At 28.9% G+C, this 23,144-nt stretch overlaps 1 protein-coding gene across 3 annotated transcripts in view; it reads left to right on the top strand.

The window, feature by feature from the left end:
* The first annotated feature begins 10,469 nt into the window (after positions 1 to 10,469).
* The window catches only part of LOC107443340 (trithorax group protein osa), a 36,516-nt gene continuing 23,841 nt past the window's right edge, over positions 10,470 to 23,144 (top strand). For 2 of the 3 annotated variants that reach the window (XM_071188217.2, XM_016057166.4), the window contains exons 1-3: positions 10,470 to 10,691; positions 18,098 to 18,288; positions 21,241 to 21,348. In XM_071188217.2, the coding sequence (XP_071044318.1) occupies positions 21,297 to 21,348 (52 nt within the window). In that variant the 5' untranslated portion in view covers positions 10,470 to 10,691; positions 18,098 to 18,288; positions 21,241 to 21,296. Of the gene's footprint in view, positions 10,909 to 18,097; positions 18,289 to 21,240; positions 21,349 to 23,144 lie in introns of all 3 variants that reach the window. The other variant, XM_071188216.2, reaches the window with a different exon arrangement.

Below are 23,144 nucleotides of genomic sequence, written 5' to 3'. Positions count from 1 at the left end.
AATTTTAAAAATTGCTTTAAATTAAAAGTAAAAAGCTCTGGCTATCCGGAAAGTCCAGAAATTATTGCTGTAAATTCAACCTTTACCGTTACAAATTACGATGGTAAAAAAATATAGTGTGAGTAAATGACCAATCAATCACTGCCAGGAATTAAACCCCGGAAAATGATTCACAAACAAATGCGCAAACCCCTATACCAACCCGTCACATAGTCTGAACGATTTTAAAATTAGATAAAATATATAAGAAAACTGGTCAGGACTTCGTAGTGAATGAGAATTAAACTACCACGATCATCTGAGAATATTAATCTAGATTACCTACCCGTAAATATATTAAATTTTCAATTTTTATTTAAAGTTCTTAACTTGAATAAATCTTGGAAAATGCTAATCAGAAAATTCTTTGTTTTAAATAGTTCAATTTGTATCAGCTACCGTAACTGATAAAAACTAAGCGTTTTAATTACGATGAATGCTATGAAATTCATGCCATACTCTAACGCCATAAATATCTCTGTTCGCTTGCTAGTTAAAAAACTAAACTTTTGACTCAATTCAGAATTATCGTATTTGTTGATGGTATTATAAGCTAAATAGTAGACGAAGAAATAAATATATTTATCTTATTTTATTTATAAATTATGTTTAAAAGAGTAATTGAAAATGCGAGATTTTATTCCTTTGCTGTCGATGTGGCGTATGTGAAAGAGACGATGCCGCTGCTGTTGAGAGTAAATGTCCATCATAAATACTTGACTCACAATTCGGTGAACGAGGCTTGGTTGGTTTAAAAATAGCTATTATTATTATTATTGTTATGAAAGTTTCATGTAATGAGAGTTACCGTGGAATTCTAAATTTACTTCAACTTAATGTAATGCATTTCAGTGAAATCTGGCGACCACAAAGAAGTAAACAAACTACATATTTCGTTTTTTGCACATATTTAGCGATTTCTTTTCTTTCTTTTTTTTCCCATTTCTTTTTTGAATATTTAAGTCAATAAAAAATTTAAATTCAAGTTTAATTAACAAGGTTTTAATGTTTTCCGATGTCTTCTTAAATCAGAAGGAAAATTGGAATAAAAATTTGAAAAATAAAATGAAATTCTTTTAAAAGTGTAAAAACATATGTGTTTAATTTTATCGTACATGGAGTATTAAGAATGGAGTAATGTTATTAATTACAATGCATTTTCAAAAATTATTTAACCGAGGAAATGAAAATAAAATGTATTTAAGAGTTCAAAATTCATTTAATTAAAAAAGAATGCCTGCATTTTTATGAAGAACCAACAACCAAAGAATATTTTAATTTATTTCTATCTAAAACTTGTTTTTATTGAATTGCGAAGATATATTATAAATCTCGAAAAACAAGAATAATGTGGTTATTTCCTGTTGTGATTGAAAAAAAAATATAGATAATTTTTTGAAAAATTGAAAGCATGGAAAAGTAAGTAAAATAGAAATTTACAGTCTCATCTTTTTGTTGAATATTATTAAATTTTGCTAACAAAGAGAAAATCTAAGAAAAAGAAAACAAAACGTTTAATATACAACAGTTATTCTTTTCTTAATTTAATTTATCATTATCTAAGTCAATTTTTTCAATAGTATTTTTATTCTGTTATTAAATGTTGTAAATAAACTGAAAAATTTTGAAAAAAAATCATACCTAAAATGCTTTTATTTAATAGAGATAAATTTTCTTAAAACTTGGAATATATGAATGCTTTACTTGCCAAATCAACTTACTCCATGAAACACAAACATAGCATATATAATATTTCGAATAAATAAATTCAATATTTTTCAATGGCTAAAAAACGGTTTTTACTAGTGTTAATACTTATCATTAGAGAAATTTATTTTAAATACATAAAGCTAGGAGTAAACCAAAAAAAAAATTTATAATAAATAATAGTTGGTAATAAGTTTAATAATTATATAATAAATAAATTTTAAAAAAATATTACATTTTTATTAATGATTAATAAATTTTTGTTATTTATTATTGAATTTTATTATTATTTATTAAATGTATTATTAATTATAAATTAATAATGAATTTAATAATTTATAAATTATTGTTAAAATTTAAAGAGAGAGAGAGAATTGATTTAATCTATATAATAAGTGAAGCGTTTGTATATTAGATAACAATCAAAGTTTAATTTTCTAAGAAATACAAAAAAAATTACATTTTAAACTTATATTTATTAAAATATTTGTATAACGCCAGTTGATCAACTAATAAATCGTGAAACCAATCTTTTACCCTTAAGATTGGAAAAAAGGCATTTTGAGTCAAACTATTTGGACTTTTTTAAATGCTACAACACTACCACGCAATACCGTTCATAAAATTTAAAAGAAAATAATATTTAATATTAATTTATTCAAAACTTATGCTCCAAAAATATTCAAATGATTTTACGTTCCATTTTTAGAATCACCACTATTTAAAAAGTAAGAAGCAGCTAAAAAACGACAATTTTAATTGAAAAAAAAGAGGAAGTTTGTAATCAAAATCTGGCGAATCATTGTCAAGGTCACTATTCACTAGAAGACAAATTGAAATCAATGAAAACACTTAATCTGTTGAAAGAATTTCTATTTGCTAGAATAATTAAGAAGAGCGGAACAATGATTGTTTACAATTTCATTCTTAATTTTAATTGGATCAAATGCAATTCAACTTGAGTGTTTTTTTTGTTGTTTTTTTCTTCGTATCTAAATTTCATTATTTAGGGCATTTCCTAACTTATCATTTCTAGAAAAAAATTGTTACGCTTTCAAATTTATGATATCATTTTGTTACGATTTACGAATTGTGACGTACTAAATCTCTTTCCCTTCCACTAATTATATCAATAATGTTTATTTATTTAATCATAATTTATTCATTTTTTTTCACATCACATTTATCCTAACTTGGTGTAGATTTACATTTAAACAAATAGTACTTAAATTCAATTCAATGCTTTCATTACTTGCATTTATGAAATTTACAATACAATTTCTTTAATAGTTCAAGTGACAATACGTTATAGATTTTTCAAGTGACAATATCTTATAGATTTCTAGAAAAAAATTTACGATATCATTTTGTTACGATTTACGAATTGTGTCGTACTAAATCTTTTTCCCTTCCACTAATTATATCAATACTGTTTATTTATTTAATCGTAATTTTTTCATTTTTTAACATCACATTTATCCCAACTTGGTGTAGATTTACATTTAAACAAATAGTACTTAAATTCAATTCAATGCCTTCATTACTTAGCATTTATGAAATTTGCAATACAATTTCTTTAATAGTTCAAGTGACCATACGTTATAGATTTTTCAAGTGACAATATCATATAGATTTCTAGAAGAAAAAAAAATTACGATATCATTTTGTTACGATTTACGACTTGCGTCTAGGACTGGGCTATAAATCGATGTATCGAGACATATCGATTTAACGCATATATCGGCAAGACGATACAGCGACTTTCATTCAAGGAGATGCATCAGAAATCTGATTTAAGCCGTCGAGTAAAGACAACGAGCGCAAAACGATATAGCGATATAAGACACGCAAGGATATAAGAAAACGATATAGCGATATAAGACTCATCTCTTACGTTCCGATGTCGACTCGCGCTGTGAAAGACGATGTTCGTTTCGTTATGTTGAAATGGCCTTGATTGGTGAGCTGTAGAATCAGAATCAAGAGTTTTAGAACACATATCGTTATATCGCATGTTCCTTTTCGCACCTCGTAGCTTTTTCTTCTCTGTCGCGACTTTTCTTGTAGATTATTTTCAGTGGGACTAACTTCGTGATCGCCGATGTTATCTTGTTCTGAAGGCAATCTATTATTGAAAAGAATATATAAAGAAGAGTTTCTTCATTAATTAGATAAGTTTTTTTTAAAAAAAACTTCTTTTTATTTTTTAAATGTAAAGATTATCGGCAATCTAATTTAGGAGCCCATAAAGAATTGAATTTGTTAGGTTATTTTTTTTTTACTTTCTTTTAATTTATTAAAAACTTTTTGGATGAAACTTCTAATAATTTAATGAGTTTTTATTACTGATTTTAAATTTATAAATCTTGTTGTTTTTACTTTTAGAAATAAAGTTAAAACAAAATTTATTTTTGTCAATTGGATTTGGACATAAGTCAATCCACTTTGTTTATACAAAAAAATTTGAAAGGTTTGCGTATTTTATTCATTTTTTTAAAATCATTTAGCACTTCGTTTTATTAGAGAGCATAATAATTTTTTTAAAAAAATATTCTTTTCATATTATTTGTTAATTAGCTAAATATATTATCGTATATCACAATTTTTTTATTTTTAAGAAATTAAATCTTACTTTGTTTTTCGTTCATAATTCGGTCATTATTTAATTTAATTTAATTATTTATCTGAAATGATAAGGTCCCGCAGTGGACTGATCGTTAAGACACGGTTCCCTGCAGGTCACCGAAGTCAAGCATCACTGGCTGCGGTCAGTGTGCGGGTGAGTGACCACTTGGATCAGTCTGCATAGGGACCGAGGGTGTGCGGTATTGGTCCTCGTTAAACTGTTCTACCGTAAAGTGCTCGACTTCGCGTGCAGGTCGTCGAGCTACCGAAGCGGGGGTGCCATCCCATCTGCAGAGGATCAAAATTGTGATGGCATGTCTTCGGATCATCCTCAGGAATATTTCCCAGACAGTCGCCAATAGCCCATTGTGCAGCTCTAGTGTGACGTAAATGAACTATAATAACTGAAAGGATAATAATAAAAAATAGTGTTTTAAAAGCGTTTTTTTTTTCTAAAATTTATTTAGCACTTTGTTTTAAACATACAAATAATTTTTAACGTTTCATTTAGAAATTGAACATTACGATCGAATAATTATGTAATTATTTATGCATAATAGTACAAGAAAATATTAATTTGTTAAAAACGCTTTAAAAAAAGTTTTTAACACTTTGTTTTACGCGTATTATGAATTTCTAAACAAACATTTCAATAAACATTTTAAGTAAGATTTGTACATTGTAGTAAATTTATTTAATATCTTCTTAAGCAAAACATATACATCTTTAAATTTATAAATTGATTTAAATCAATGTGAGTATGAAATTCTGATAGAAATCTGACTTTCTGTGCCTTACAAGTAAATGAAATTCAAAAATACTATATCGCGATACATCGCTATATCGCGATGCAAAACTGACGATGCATCACGATATATAATTTCTAATATCGCCCAGTCCTACTTTCGTCGTACTAAATCTTTTTCCCTTCCACTAATTATATTAATAATGCTTATTTATTTAATCATAATTTTTTCTTTTTTTTTTTCACATCACATCACATTTATCCCTACTTGGTGTAGATTTACATTTAAACAAATAGTACTTAAATTCATTTCAATGCCTTCATTACTTGTATTTATGAAATTTACAATGCAATATCTTTAATAGTTCAAGTGTCAATACGTTACAGATTTTTCCATTGAATAATGACGTAAATTGATTTGGATATCAAAAACAAAACTCTTTCGTTATCTATCAATATCAAACGATATGACGTAAAAAATCTCCCGCTAATGATATCAATGATCTGTAATAAATTTTTATTTAGTTTAGCCTTTTTTTTTTCGTTTCTTTCACTACCTTTTTCTTTTTTACTTCTCTTCTTTTTTTTCCTCTCATTTTTTTATTTATTCTTTCTTTCTTTTTTTCCATCACGTCAATCTCGATTTTATATTCATTCAGATTAATTTGAGTAGCTTGGTAATTAATATCGATGCAGTGCATTGATTTGATGATTGATATTTTTAAAATTTTTTGATGCATTTTCTATGACAGCTGAAATAAAAATAATATGCTTTTTGTTTTTACAATAAATATTGACGGACTTGAATATCGATATCGAAGCAAAGGTGCTCCATCATTTATTGAAATCAAACGATATCATGAACAAAATCTCCTGTTGTGATGGCATGGTGGTTAAGGAAGTTTTCAGTTTAAAAATCTGGATGGATAAAAATCTGGACCTCACAAAGCAATTCTGATTTAAAGTTACTTGTGTTAGTTTCTATTATTTTATAATCATATTATTCTTAAATTTTAAATTTCTCTGAAAAAGTATTGTTTAACCACAAAAAAGTCAATATATATATATATATATATATATATATATATATATTATAACAGTTCAGCCCCATATTATATGTATGTTATTATTATTATGCATGTACAATGGGGAACAATTTAGAATTAAAAATTGAAAATATTTTGAATACTTATATGCAAGTCTCAATTTTTTAAAAACGTGATATTTATTGATATTAAAATAGTGTAAATTTAACCAAAAAAATAATTTAAAAATTCCTGCCTAAAAATTCCTTGTTTTATTAATGATTAAATTCAAACAAACGCTTAATATATGACTAATTGAAAAAATTTAAAGTAGAAACTATTTAAAGATGATTTCTTTCAAATATTAAATGGCCGTGGTAGTCCAGTGGTTCGAGAATAGGACTCCGTTCTGGAGGTGCCGGGGTTCGATCCTCGACTCCACTAAGACCCTCCGATATACGTGCTCATAAAATCTAAGGAATTGAAAATGCTGTGGTTGGTCACTGAGCAGTACCACGGGAACAGGGATCTATTGAAAATTTCCTTCCCCTGCAGATCTATGTCTAAATTGAAAAATCACAAATTGGGATCTCTTCGTATCATCCTTAAGCATGTTTCCCAGATCGTCGCCAATGTGGCAATTGTGCAGCTAGTGTGACGTAAATAAAGTACTTACTTCAATTATTTAACAAATAAGTAAAAAAAAAAAATTACAATTCAATAATTCCTGTGAACTCATGTTGCCAATTTAGAGGCGTCCTTAAAAAGAGATTGTGGTCGCTAATGGGTTAATATTGAAAAAAATTCCAAGTCAAACTATTTCATGATGAATAAAGTCAATGAATAAAGTAAGCAAATAAGCTAAAATAAGCTAAAATAAAGTAAGCAAAAATATTATGTTTAGTTACAAATTCAATAGTTAGGAAATGTTTATAAACTATTTTTAAAACAAAGCAACAGATAATACAACTGTGTCAAAAAGGAGCAGCATTGACTGTCCTCGTCCTTCTATTGTACGGATCGGTATTCTGAGGCTCGTGTACTGTAAAATATTCTGAATCATATTACGTTATAAAGTACCGGCACTTTGAGTGCATAAGGCGTAAAATCCATTTTTCTGTAAAATCCATTTTTACCGTAAATTATAATACCGTAATTTTTACAGTAACATTCATTTAATTAGAGTGAGTGAGTGATTTTACAGTAATTATTGCAGTAAAAAAATAAGGTATATCAGATTATTTGCTCCGTAACATGTTTCGGAAAAAATGGTTTTTACGGTAAGTGCCGGTACTTTTTATTGTAATTAGATCTGGATATTTTACAGTGTGGGGCCACTTGCAGTTTCTTCTGTAATTTTATGTGCCCCGCTGCCTTATCTAAACTAAGCAGAAATCTTAAACACTTTTTCAACATTTTTTGTTATTAAATTAACAAGAAAAACTGCGAACTTATGAGTGGTATGGTTATCGATGAAGTTTATTCAAGTTAAAGTTTACGCTGCGATTAAACATTTTGTACGTTTTCTGTGTTATTTATAGTAAGTATTATTTGCAAAAAAGCATTAGAAGATAAAAAAAAATTTTATCACCTAAATTGTAACATTTCTTTCATTTTTACCATTCAAATTATTTTATAACTATTATAAAAGTTTTTAATTACAAATATGTCTTATTCAATCTAACATGTTTTAAATATTATTTTATATGTAAGCAAAAATATGATTTTCGCTATTTTACTAATTATTGTCAACAGAAGAAATGCAGTCCTCAGTCTAAATTGCAGCACGCGAAATGATCCATCTTTGATGAAAGGTTGACCACATCAAATTTCGTCAAGTTAATGGTTAACAAGACAAACAAAATGTTAACCTAAGTCCAAATTACTCAGAAAATATAAACAGAAAGTGGATATAGACAAAGTACTTATTTAAAAAAAGAAAAATCTGAAATAAACCCAAAGTCAAAAGCACTAATCAGTCTAAAAATATTTTCTAGTAATCCTTGCAATTTTATATTCTATATACATATAAAAAACTTTCATAAAAACTGAAATGATTTTGACAGTGTAGGTTATTTAAAAGTGATTATGAACAAATCATATGGATTATCTTATAAAACACCAAAAACCAAATTCTAATGTTTTGGTAAAAAATTTTTTTTGTCTTTTCAGAAAACTGAACGAAAAAGAATTGAACTGTATCTCATGCTAAATATATCAAATATTTATTTATACGTGTTTATTAACGTCGAATATTTTTAATTCCTTTCTAACAAATATTCTTAATTTGCATGTCAAGAGCGGTGTTTAGAAAACACCCTGTATATTACCGATCCATTATCAGGAGTTATTTATTCCTTTAAATTATTAAATTCTTCAAATCAGAAGTTGCTTTGTCTGGTTTTTGAACCAATAGTAAACAAATTTATTATCTCAGTTACTTTTAATATTCATTTTTCGTGCATATTTCTTTTTAAGTTGTAGACAGAATTTTTTGTTTCGAAACACTGCATCGCATTTCAATATTCAGGATTGCTGTAATGGCTAAAAACAATAAATTGTTATGAATATATATTTTCCTATTATCTACAGATCGATATTTGTTGGTCTAAATTTTTCTAATTTTAAAATCATTTATAAAAATAAAAATAAAAAGTGAAAACACGCTATTTCTCATATACAGTGAGTTTTAATTTAAGTTTTTTAAAATGCTGTCTATAAAAAAAATCTGTATTAAAAATAGGAATATTATAGATACTCTAAAAATACATTAAAAATAATACGAGTAAATATGCACATTTGTGTGATATTTTTAAAATTATTACTCTACGAATCATTCTTCATTCCTTTTTAACCCCACAATAAAATTTTCGTGAGTAATTCGCTTTTAATTTTATTTTTTTAGAAAGATAACAAAAATTTCAGCAAAGAAAGAAATTGTTCTAAATATTGTATATTTTCCCTTTTATTGTTTCCTAAGTGCTTAATAAATTCTTTTTATAATTCTACAAGAATGATATTGGTTCATTCTTGTATAAAGATGTGATGCATCTTCTGAAACAAAAAGGCTGACAAAATTTTTAATTGAAAGAGGAATAAATCAATTGTGACTGATAAGTTATTGAAAGGCAAGTACAATGTTTTATCCAAACATATATATATATATATATATATATATATATATATATATATATATATATATATATATATATATATATATATATATTGCTGGAGTATTATAAATAAACTTAGAATTTTTCTTAAAAATTTTTTATACCAAATACTTATTGCTTTTCATTTTATTTTCATTTCAAATTTTCATGAGTCATTATTTCACGAGTTTAATTTACAAACAAATAGTACTGTAACGAAAAAGATTTCTCTGTGCTTTTATGACATTTTTAAATTTAAATTGTATATTATTTTATGTTAGGCATACTTGTTCATGATTTAGTGATTTTTAATCACCGAAGAATCAGATCCCAGAGGACTATAAAGGAATATAATTATAGTTCACTTATACATTTCGCTAGAATAAAATTTAACTCTTTTTCTTTAAAAAAAAAAAATTGATTAGATTTATCCGATTAAAAGGCATACATATTTAGAAGAGAGGTTATAGATTTTTTTGCCCTTCTCTGGTACTTCCCTCCCTTCATTCAAAATATATTAGTAATAAAGGTTAACATTATTTGTTTGTTTATATGAATGTATAGATTTTTTCCAAATCTTTTTCAAATTTTTTAGTTTAGAAATTCAAAAACATTTCGTTCTCTTTTTAATTTAAAAAAAATCATAAATAAGTAAGAAACATATATAAACTATTATTTATAAACTATATCTCCCCCTCCTCTTATTTATTTAAATTATTTTTCATAAATCTTATACAAGACTTTTTGTTCTCATCAATAAATTAATAAATTTATGTCCCCTCCCAAGTAGGCGAAACAAAATTCATTCATAATTTTTCTTGTTTTTTATACTCACAAAATTCTTCTCTTCCCCTTTTGAATATATAAAAATAATAACTATTCTCCCTTATTCTATTTAAATTATTCTTTATATTTTTTCCACACGACTTTTTTTCCATCTTCGATTAATTAATAAATTTTTGTTTCCTCTCAAGAAGACGAAACAAAATTACAAATATTTCATTCATAATTTTCCTTTTAATTCTTTTTACTTTTTTCATTATACTTACTTAATTCTCTTTTTCCTTCTGAATTCATAAAAATATATTAAAGTCCGCCAAAAAAATGCATAAAAAAAGATGAGGACAGGAACTGGCAACCCGGCGAAACGAATGTGCGTTGGCTGCCATGAAATTCAGTGTCAACGGATGGCATGTGTGGCTGAGTTCAGCATGGATATTTCGAATGCGTGTGTATGTGTGCAGCACCGATCGAAGGCTCTACGCCGGATCTCTGAGTCTGTCTCGTTGGCGAGGTTTACTGCCTTCGCCCTTTTAAAGTGTGTGTGTTCCACTTTGGCGGTACGGAATGTATACATTCATTAAGTGTTTATGGAATATTTCTGTTTATTTTCCTGTGGTAAGACTTTTTTTAATCTACAGCACAGCACTGTATTTCTTAGTATTGTGGAATACTATTGATTCCGTGAACATTTCCGTATGTTTCTGTATATTTTGTGAAATAGCTTATTGCATCTACTAATCAAAACAAGTTCCTATCGTAAATTCTTGCTATCAGTTTCGCTGTCTTATTATAAGAAAAAATTCTCTTTTCGCAAACCCAGATCTTTATCGCTGTAAGAAAATCTTTTTTGGTTGTTAATGTACTCAAATTTATTAAATACATTCTTTAAAATTAATTTCACGACAATAAACATAAATAATTTTTTAGTATTGAATAGTAATGCGTTATGCTGTCATAAGCTTTCAAAATCATTAGCTATAGTTATGTTCGAAATATTTGTGTAGAAATGTGTTTTATATATATTTTTGTTATATTTTTAGTTATTAAAAAATAAGTTAGGAACGTAACTACTATTTTTTTATGTTTCTCGTCAAAATTAAAAAGAAAACTAATAATAAAATGAAAAGAAAAAAAAAAAAACTTCAAATAATTATGATTGTATTATTAATTAAAAATCATAACTATACATAGTTTTGATAATTATGGAATTATTTTCTCAGATATTGTTTTAAAAATAAATATTTTTTTCATCTAATTTGTTAAAATTGATTTTATGTCAAAGGATATGAAAAATAAAATTGTGAAAATATTCTAAATAAAATTAATTTAGAAAAATACTAGTATTACCTTCATTTTTCAAAATTAAGTTATATTAATTGTTTGCTTATTCATTTTATTGATTTTTTTCACTGTAAATCAATGGTAATTGACTGTAAATGTTTGGTTATATTTCACTAACTGAAATAATGTTTTTAGTTTTTGTTATAAAGCCTTTAAAAGTTAATAATTCATATTTAGTTTTGAAATTGCGTGAATACTAATATTGTTGTTTAATTATAAAATTGTGTGAATATGTATTCTAATTTATAATATTTAAGTCACCTGAATGCAAAGCATAATAGCGACTTTTAAATTGTGTGTACATGCAACACAATGTTTGATATAAATTGTACAAATACAAAACACAGTGCATGATTTTAAATCGGGTAAATAGGAATTGCGATGTGTGATTTTAAATCGTATGAATGTTTTTTTAAATCATTTTTGCACCGGTAGGAAAAAGCATAAAGACGAATATTTAAATCTCTGGAATTGGTAAATAACTAACATTCTTTGATGAGGTAGATTTTTTTATTAAATTAAAAAAGCGTTCTAAGTCAAATACAAGGAATATGTTTGTGGGAAAAGTGCGGCTGCACAAAGAAAAATATTTTTCATCAATCATTGCAAAATGGACCTGCACGTTAAGATAAGAGAATTTTTAACCTTTATTTATTTTTATTTTTTTTAGTAGTAGTAAAAAATATCTCATGATGGTGACAAATTATCTGTGAACTGCGTTCAGGGGTTCTTGTGTATATATATCTGGTAATAAATATTCGTAAAATTCCAGTGGAAACAATTTTGTGATTTCATAGCAATAAATTAATACTTTGAGTCTTACGTAACTGAGTGTATATCATTGCACCATTCAGATAAGTTGGATGTGTCAAAATTGCGTACAATTAAGCACTAAGCTCAAGGAATACACAGTTAAGAAGAGTATGTTGTATATTCTTGCTGTATCCAACTGTACTTTACTTTGAAAAGCATTACAGATTAGTTCAGAGGTTCGTGTATTGTATTATACTTATCTAGTAATACATATTCATAATAGTGGCTGGGTGGCGTAGTTGGTTTGTCGTCGGCCTTCTGAGCCCAAGTCTGCGGGTTCGGTCCCCAGCCCAGACACCGGATTATCGGAATGCAGAAAATCCTCAGCGGCCATGTCGTATGATTATGCGGCAAGCTAAAGATCTCTGGAGGGCCTTATTGGCTCTTGGCATTTTCGGCAAAATTAAATTCCTAGTGCACTTTAGCATCCAAATAGTCTCTGTGCTGCCATCTAGTGTGGCAGAAACTAGACGTCCAAATTAACATGACCAACGGTATCTCACCCATTGTGGTGATCCTGAAAGAGTGGGTACCACCTCTGAAGAACGCACTAGGTTTGCTCATCGGCAAGACCGATTGTGCAGCTCATTGGAAATAAATAAAAAATATTCGTAATATCTCAGTGGAAACAACTTCGTGATTTCATATGAATAAATTAACACTTTGAGTCTTACGTAACTGAGTGAATATTTGAAATAATTTAGAGTTACTTTAGAAATATAAATACTCATCATTGCAACATTCATGTGATGTGTCAAAATTCCGTACAATTAAGCATTAAGCTCAAGGAATGCAGAGCTAATAAGAGTACATTGTTTATTCTTGCAGTATCCAACTGTACTTTACTTGAAAAAGCATTACAGTTTAAAAGGGGAGATTTTCGAATTTTGATCTATGGTGAAATAATCAACAAGTTCTGGCAACTTCCGGGCAGAGGCCCACATGAAACTTCACAGAAAGGGACCAACTCGAAGGGCATAACTCATAGCCATCCCCGGGCAAAGATCTACATGTTTTAGTTATTTTTTAAATTTTCCTGTTTGAAATCAATTTTGCACCTTGGCAATTATAGTTGGCGTGATTGTGTTCCGGAAAAAATCTGGATTTTTTGCTTTCCACAATCCGGAAGTTTTCGGAAACCCAAGGTTCGGAAATTTCAAGAAATCATCGATCACATTTATATATTAAATTTCTTGTATATTTTATTCAGAAAAATTAAAACTAGAATTTATACTTGGCAGCTCAGTCAGTATTTTTTCTGGTATAATAACAAATGTGATTAGACATAAAAATATGCATAATTATCCTTTTAAATTATGCTGCTTATAATTTATTTAGAATTTCATGTTTTAAAAATATCAAAAATTTGAATTTATAAAAACATTAATTTTTTGAAAGCTGTCATTAATGATTTCACTCAAGAAATTTTCAGGATTTTTGAGTTGGACTCACAATCACCCCTGCATTACAGAAATATTCCCGGTTAAAATAATCGTACATTCCTATTTATCTGTCATAATGGCCATGTGTTAGCAACTGCTTTTTCCAGTTGTTGCTAATGCTCGGAAAAGCAGGAGACTACCTTTGTAAGGTGTGGCCATAATGAACATTAGTATATACTAAATATATATTTATATACACGCACATGTGTAATTTGGAAATATGTATTTGTAGATGTGTGTGTGTGTATATATATATATAATATTTATTTTTATGTATTTATTTATATGTATCCTTTCTCAGTGGCAGTCAACATGGACATTGATTTGGAAACAAAAGTCAAAACACTTTTGTTTCTTCTCATTCTCGTCTGTTTGGCAAGTCTTGAAAATAGACGCCTATTTTTGAAGTGCTTGAAACATGTTGACTGTTTTTTCCTTTTTATATATAGTCTTGAAGCAAATTAAGTATTTAATCAGGTTATATCTTACCGCTTTAGTTTCTTGGGATAATTCATATAAAACTATGGTGGTCATCAATAATTATCTGATCTCAACTTGTGAAACTCTTTCTGATTCTCAATATTTGTTGCTAATACTTATTTACATATAATGATTTTAAAAAAAAGCATGCTAAATTATTTTCTATATAATGATCGGATTTTCAAATCTAGACTCAATCTGAATGGTTTAAAAACTTTACCTTAAATATTCTAGTTAACTACAGCAGACTATATTTTAAGGACAACATATTGGATTAATTGCAATTTTGTTTCTTAATTATTTCACATTTTTGGAAGATATTGATTTTCTACACAAAATTTTGGGATTAAGTCAATTGTCAAAAGGGATTTTTTGGCATGATGGTTAAAACAAGATAAAGGGGTCAGTTATCAAAAACTTGTCAACCCGGATCATGTGACCTTATCTTATTTCTGAAGATATAGTAAAATATTGAAAAAATAAAATTAACATTAAGGAGTTCAAGCTTTGGAGTGTTCTCCTGACCGACCTATTGGGACCTTACTTCCCAGATTACTGCTACCCCCTATATTTTGTTGGTCTGAAATCATACTTCGTCAAAAAAAAGTATGTTTATTCAGAGAAAGTTCATGTTTGTGTCTGGTTTTGTAACATAAGATATCGTCTGCATTAACTGATTAGCATATTTAAAGTCACCCCCTCGAATCATTACAATTGAGTCCTAGTCCATGAAAATCCGTTCATTAAATCAAAAGTTATTCATTGTGGTTCGTATGTTTTTTTTTTTGCACTGTACATTCAAATTTGAGGATTTAGCATCCTTTATGGAAAATATTTGCTGCTTTTAAGCATCAGATATAATTCTAATGAAAGTTCCGCTACAGAGGTATTCTCATTTTGTTCATTGACAAACCCACGGAGATTAGTAGCATTTGCACCTTGTTTTGTTACTAGACGAGCGTTGAAAGTAGTTTTTGGGAATTGCTACAATTTACTATTATTTTATATCACACTGACAACTGTTTCTAACTTATCAACACCTCTTAGAAGAATGAAGGATGTTTATTTTATTTTTTTCGCACTGTATACAAATATATCCATGACAAACTAGGCTTCATGATCACTATAACCAATAAATACTTATATATTTATACACAAGTACTGGATATATATTTGTATGGATGAGCCTCTTGATGTTTCACTTTTCTTGTTCTGTGAGGTTCATGGTTCATCTTATTTCACTTATTGACTATGGACAAATTAATTTCTCTAAATGTATGTATAGGCTTATATGGACACAAGTAGTACCTAAGTGTCACTGATTGATAAATGCTCTACATAGAACTCTAGGAATATAACTGCTGAGAAATACAACATTATGATTCTTAGACTTGTAGTTATGGAAATAGTAATGTCCATCATTGCTTCATTTAGAAGTGTCATAGTTAAGCATAGTTATACTTGTAGACACAGAAGTTTTAGGAATGCATTTGCCTAAAACAAAACATTGTTGCACATTATATTTAATGAATTATACTGTGTATGTTTGTACACCTCTCATTTTGTTTATTTGTGGGGTTACTAAGCTAATACTTGACATTGAATCTCTATGTCTGCAGTCATTTGGAAATTAAAAGGCCCTTCATCTTCAACTAAACTCAACTGTCGAAGTGGTGGAGACAGGGCTTGAAAATTCTCATTATGTTTTTATTCTTTGCTTCATTTTCGCAAATCTGATGCTATATCGACGCTTTTGGGGCAGTGCATTGTTCCGATGAATGTGATGTCTCTACTATGTCATTTAACCAAATCAGAAACTTGGAGAGTTGTTGGCCAGTTAGAAGGGGCCTAACACTAGCCAAAATGGCAGAAGACATTTGGGTTTCACAACATGTGATTTCCAGGATCTGGCACCGTTTTTTGGAGATTGGAAATGCAGGCCAAACATCAGATCAAGGGCGTAAATGTGCAACAACGCCTAATGTAAACCATTTAATGTTAACAGCTCTGAGACACCGAAGTATGAATGCCACTCTTCAACAACACCTTCTCTCAGCTAGAGGCACCATAGTTTCGACGCAAATTGCCCGAAATCACCTTCAGGCTGTAAGTCTGTATGCTCGCCAACCAATGGTGTGTGTCACGTTAACAGCAAAGCATAGTCATGCCCATAGGGAGTGGACAACAAAGCATGTGTACTGGAGGAGAAATGAATGGCACAATATTCTTTCCTCTGATGAGTATTGTTTTTCAGTTCATCCTGATAATTGGAATAGGTGTGTTTTCGTCTGTTGGGAACATGGCACTAGAAACAATCCTGCGTTTGCGCCCAAAGCTGTACGATTTGGAGGTTGGGGTGTGATGGTCGATGCTGGCATCTCCATTGATCCATGTAGTCCTATTGTAGTCCCTTACTCTACTTCACTTGGAAATGTCTTTATGTCAATGGACGACAATTGCAGACTAAATCGTGCTAACTTGGTGCATGATTTCTTTTTGAAGGAAGGGATCATACAAATGAATTGTCCAGTGTGTCCTCCAGACATGAACCCAATCAAGCATGTTTGGGACATTCTAGAGAGCTGGATGTTTACCACCCCCACAAACTCTCCAAGAACTGGAAAGAGCTCTTCTGGAGAAGTGGGACAGCCTCAAAAGTGTTCAATGTTGCTGGCCGCCCAGGGAAATTATACCCCCTGCTAAAAACGATTTTCTTTTTAGGAAATACCTTTTTTATATTTGTTTTTCACCTAGACACAAATTGTGCTTTTTTTTTCTTCCTTTTGCGGTCTCAATAAATGCATTTTTTTCCTGCCAAACAAATATCATTTTTATCTCATATAGCCTACTAAGTCTGTCGATAATGTATGAATGCTCATAACATTTCTCTAAGTGCAAGATTAACCCACAACCTCAATATCCTTTAAGTGTTTTGAGCAGTGTATTATATCATCAAAAGTTTGTTATGTATAAGAAAAATCAAGAAATCACAAATCTAACCTAAAATATAAGATAGTGAGGCCGAGGGTAAAGGCCTCTTAAAGTTTGCCTGGGACGAGCTTGTCCATCCCCTTTTGGTCTGCCCCTTTTTTCGTTTGCCTTATGGTGCCCTCGTTAAGGCTACTGATGATATTCTTGTAGGAGGTATTCTCAATGCGTGACCTATCCATTGCTATCTTTTTTCTTCTTATGCTGATAGTGATTTGTTCTTGCCTGATTTTACTGTAGAGTTCTGACTTTGATATGGTCTGAGGCTAGGATAGTTTTAGAATATTTCTCAAACATCTATTATGCCAACTATTTAATTTTGTACTCAGAAGTATTGTTAGTTTCCATGTTTCTGACCCATACAACAGTATACTCCATACCATTGAATTAAAAATTTAAATTTTACTCTTAAGCATTAAATTATTTGATTTCCAAACTTTTAAAAGCTTTTTTGAAGCAAAATTGTACTCTTTCAAATCATTCTTACCATAGCTGTTAAAAAATTAGTCCTAAAAATAGGATCTTCATTATAATTTGAAAATTTTTAATTCAATTTCCATTCCCCCCCCCTAATTATAGACCGATAAAACCGATAAAAATTAAAAGAAAAAAGAATTCGGCATAACGTTTGAGGAATTAAAGGAAACTGATTTGCTATTGTTTTGTTTGAAATTACGTTTGAAGAATTAAATGAAACTAATTTTCTATTGTTTTGTTTGAAATATTCAAGTAAGTAATTCAAGGGTTGTTAATGGGATTGCCCCTTCTCAAGCTTTGTATTATATAATTGAATACCACATCACCATTGAAAGAGTCATTGTATTAGATGTTACACTTTAGATCATTAACTATATTGTTATTATATGTAAAATATGTCATATGTATTTATGCACTATTTGTAATGTTATTATAGTTCACTAAAATATTAGAAATAATATGCTTTTTTTCTCTTTATAGATAAGCAAGTTTTCTTCTTGGATCCTATTCTAAATACTATCAATATCAAATTTTAAGCCCTTCAGCATGTACCAATACTTAATGTTCTGCAAAAATAATTACTGCCTCATAATGCATGATCTGGACTATAGATGAAGATGAAATAAATATATGGAGTAAGCGTTAAAGTCAAAGAAGCTGAAATTAAGCAAGTATGAATCATATATATATATATTTTAAATTTAAAATAAGTATTTATTTGGCTGGCCTTTTCTAGGATTATCTGTTAACATAATTTTTCAAATAGGTCTTCCTTTGTACGTTATATTCCTGCCAATGTTTTTTAAGCTAATTTTATATTTTGTTTTATTTTATCACAGTCCAGACTAGAGTTCGTGAGTATACATCTAGACTCATATTTCATACATACGCTTACATTTTAGAAGTGTTTCACTCTTCTGAAATTTTACCAGGAGGGAAAATACTTGTACCTAAATTTTTGTATTAAAACTATTAGAATTTTTAATGCTGTGAGAAAAAGAAATTCCTGTCAAAATTAGTTAATTGAATTTCTTCGAGGAACAAAATATTTTGCTGTATTTATAAAAATACTGGCCTAATTACACTGTAGGGATTTTAATCTGTAATTAGTTTTGCTTCTAAAACTACAGTTTTTTTCTTAAAATATCAAAATTTAATAACATGTATAACAAGAATTGCATAGAAATCCTTGCCCAGAAATGCCTTATTATGAACTGTTTCTTTGTATGTTTATAAATGCGTACTTTTATTTGACTAAACTAGCTTAATTTTATGCTTTCTTATAATTATTGACTAAAATTACATCTGAATAAGTTCAGTATTAACTGCTTTATTGCAATTTAATGATTTGAAGACTTACTTGTCAATGTTGCCAAATCATTAAATTATCTAACTTGACTATTTCTTCAGATCATTGAAGAAAAGAAACTGTTAATATTAAACTTATTTGAGTATAATATATATATATATAAATTAATTAAATAGAAGTACCTGTTCAGAAGCACATGTGGAAACGGTTTATAATAGAGTAGAGCCTCTAATGACATATGATGTTTTCAGGCATGGGTTTTTATACAATTACATTAATTCTGATGTTTCCTAACTCCAGAAGAATTTTGTTTAAAAATGGGCTAAAAATGTCATTTTAAAAAGTCTAGCTTGGAAAGAGAAACTGATTGCAAATTTGAAATCAGTGATACAAATGTATCTAAGGTCTGTTAAAAAAACAACTTGTATAACAGAAAACAAAAAAGGATTTTCCCCATTATTATTAATCACAAATGCTTCTAAAAAATATCTGTAAATATAACAGTGATTAATGTAGAGAAGGTGACATGATAAGCCTTTTATGTATCCTGAATTCAGGAATTGATTGTTATTACAGTTTATTGTCTTGGGGTTGGTTATAGTTATGTTCTGAAATTGTGTTATAATTTATTTTGGTTTCTGAAACAGCTTTTAAATTCATAACGAAAGAGGGGAAAAAATTGATGCAGCTAACATTAATTTTAAAATAAAGGCGATGTTAAATGAATTTTTATCTTATAAAGTAATCTTTTTTTCTAATCCAATAAAAATTAATTTTGAATTAAGGTGTCAGTGTAAATCTCACATGACCTGACCAGTCAAATCATTGATACATCTACACTGAAGAGCCAAAAAAACTGGCACAGGTATGAGTATGCAAATAAAGGGGTATGGAGCCAATCAAAGTACAGCGCTGCGATCGGCAACACGTATATAAGACAACGAGTGTCTGGCACAGTTCTTAGATCGGTTACTATTTCTACAATGCCAGGTTATACAGATTTAAGTATTTTCACGTACGACCATTTCACAAGTATACCGTGAGTATCGGAAATCCACCAAAATCCCCAGACATGAACATTATTGAACATATTTGGGATGCCTTGCAACATGATGTTCAGAAGATATCCCCACCACCTCTTACTCCCACTAGTTTATGGACAGCCCTGCAGAATTCATGGTGTCAATTATCTCCAGCACTAGTTCACACATTGATCGAATCCATGCCACGTCATGTTGCGGCACTTCTGTGTGCTTGCGGGGGGGGGGGCTCTACACGATATTAGGCAGGTATACCAGTTTTTTTTTTTTTTTTTTTTTGCTCTTCAGTGCATGTTGGTAACACCTAGAATCACACACGAGCACTTCGGCTTTGCAAAGAGTGTTAAGAAATTGTTTTTAACAGCTGTAAGATTTATAAGTTGTTTTTTAATGAATGAGTTAATTTGCATAGTGATATTTAATCATGTTAATTTTTATTTTTTTTAAGCATGTCAACTTGTTTAAAAAAAGTTAATTATTGAAATTTAATATTGTTTAGGTATTTTTATAAAAATTTTCTAAAAATATAACCAAAAAGAGCAGTATATATATGCTATTTATTACTCTAATTACTAACATCTTTGGCCACAAGTTTATATTTTGAAGACATACTTTAAAACATTTTAACAAAATCAATATTTATAACATTCAGTATTTCTTGTTAGTAGCCTTCTCTTCTGTATAATTTATTGTTTTAATTACAGTTCAGTTTTTAAATTTTAGAGATTAGTATAAGTGTCATGAACAAAGAAATTTGCTGTTACAAAAATTTTGCATAAATAGTGTTAGTATTTAATTTTTTTATGCTATTTTATTATTACAATATATCAGTGTTATAAAAAAACTACTTTTTTTTTCAAGATAAACTTTTTAAGAATTTGTTGTTCTTATTCCTTGATTAATCTATAACTGTCATAACTGCATTTTTTTAAAAAGTAAAGAATGATAAATAAGAATATCTTAATACTTCTATTTTATTTATTTATTGAATTTAGAGGAAATAATCCAAAGATTTTTGTATGACAGTTGTTCTTATCTTCTGAAAGTATTGAAGTTCAACTTGAATTTGAGTATAATTTCAAGTATGTTTCTTGATTTGGATTCTTGAGATTCAACCGTGTTTCAAAATTACCGTTCTTTATCTACTGTAGAGTTAAAACCTTTCAATATATTGATCTTGTGAGAGATTGCAAATGAGAAGAGATTTAAATTATTGCTCAGTGATCTATAATATAAATACCCATTTTAAAATACATTTCTTGCTTTTATTTCAGATTTCATATAAATGGTTTCCTCATTACCCTTGTGCAATATTTAGATTTCATTCAAAATGGATAGTTCTAACCAGTCTATCTCACATTCACAACAACTATCTACTCAGGGTAAATAATTTTTTTTCCTATTCTATTTCAAACATTTACTGTTATTATTTCAGGTTTTGGATCTTATATATGCAGTAAAACCTCAGTTACTCAGCGGACTTTCTTAAAATCGAAAAAATTGTACGTTTATGAGAGTTGTCCGTTTACGAGAAGGGTATCCTAATAACGAAGTTTAACACCTTAAACTGTTTTTAGAATATTTTCAAAGATGTAGAAATAATTAAATAATCTACAATAACTATCTACAAGAATATTTATTTAAACTTTAAGAAAGATAAAAAAGAATATATAAAGAAGTTTGATATAAATACATAATTCTTGATGTAGCTACAGATAAATGAATATAATTTTCCTATTAGCATAGATACTCCAGTTAGATATATGATTCCGAATAGGAGCTTCCAGTCCTCAGTCGTATTCAATTATTAGGTTTACATCCCCTTACACTTACCTATCATTTGATAGGGAACGTGGTTAATACCTTCTTGAAAGTAAACCTCCCACAATTTACAGGAAAAAAAGCAATGCATACCTATAAGTCATAAGGACTTATGGAGTTGATTATTCACAATTGATCAGCTATCAAGTTTCTGAATAAATGTTTAATTTATATGAAAACCTCAAAGATTATATTTCTGTTCTCTTTTTCTACCCCAACTGTGGTCTTTTTCTACCCCAACTGTTTCTACCCCAAATACAGTCTTTAAATTGATAAGTAAATTAAAGAAATTTTCAATAGGGAAGAAGCTTTGAGACCATTTAAGATGTCATTTCAACTTGAGGGATCTCATAACCTGTGTGGTCCAGATGAAAAGATCAAAAGATGCTGCTGTCCGAATTATTTTAGGAAAGCAATATTATTTTCTCTCCTTTCTTTACAAAGATATGGCAATGTGACAGGAGAAAGATTGATTCTTCAGTAGTGAAAAAGCTTAACAATAGTTTTAGTTATGGATAAGGCAAAAAAATTACATACTTTAAAAATGGTGAAAAGTTGAGTTTTTTATCCTTGCACTTTAAAACAGAAATAGTTATTTATTTATTTATTCCCCCCCCCCCAATTTAGTAAAAGTAGTGTCCGATTTGAAGAGATAAGAAAATAACGTTTCAGGGCCAAAATGACTGTCCGCATCCAGTTACGGGAGTGTCAGCTTTGCGGAGAATATACATAATGGTTTATTCATAGAAGATTACCGAAGAATTAAAAATATGTCCGTATTGAGAGGTGTCCGTTTTGCAGGAGTGTCCATAATAGGAGGTTTCACTGTACTAAATTTGAATTTTATTAAATATTTCATTTAGAAACTTGATGGATAGTCAAAATAACTTAATTGTACTTCAAGTTAAGTTGTTTTAAGGAGTTGTAATAGTTCTTTCCTTTAATACTTTCTTTCGTTTTAGTTTTAAGATGATTAAGAATACCATTATCAGCTCTTTGTCCCTCATGTTTGAACTCAAATTAAAAATAAAATTCTGTTATTTATTACAATATACTTTAAATATGAAATTTGCATAACTGAACTTAAGAAATATTTAGCTTTTCAGAAACTTGAATGTGTGCTCATAGATCTTGTACGACAATGCCCTGGTTCATTGAATACTAGAAGTTTAACAAACAATACTTTATTTAATAATTGTAAATAATCAAACCAAAATCATTGCACTATTGCAATGGTAGCCACGACTGGCTCAAACAAGAGTTCAAGAGCAACTGACTAGTTCGAAACAATTACAACAGATGGCGTTTCGCTTAAGACCGAACAGATCTTGAAAGAAATTTCTGCAATTTCTTTCAC

The sequence above is a fragment of the Parasteatoda tepidariorum genome, chromosome 12 (genome assembly GCF_982258835.1).
Source record: "Parasteatoda tepidariorum strain Cologne lab strain chromosome 12, Ptep-v5.0, whole genome shotgun sequence".
NCBI lineage: Eukaryota > Metazoa > Arthropoda > Arachnida > Araneae > Theridiidae > Parasteatoda > Parasteatoda tepidariorum.
This window is presented reverse-complemented; position numbering and strand designations above follow the sequence as displayed.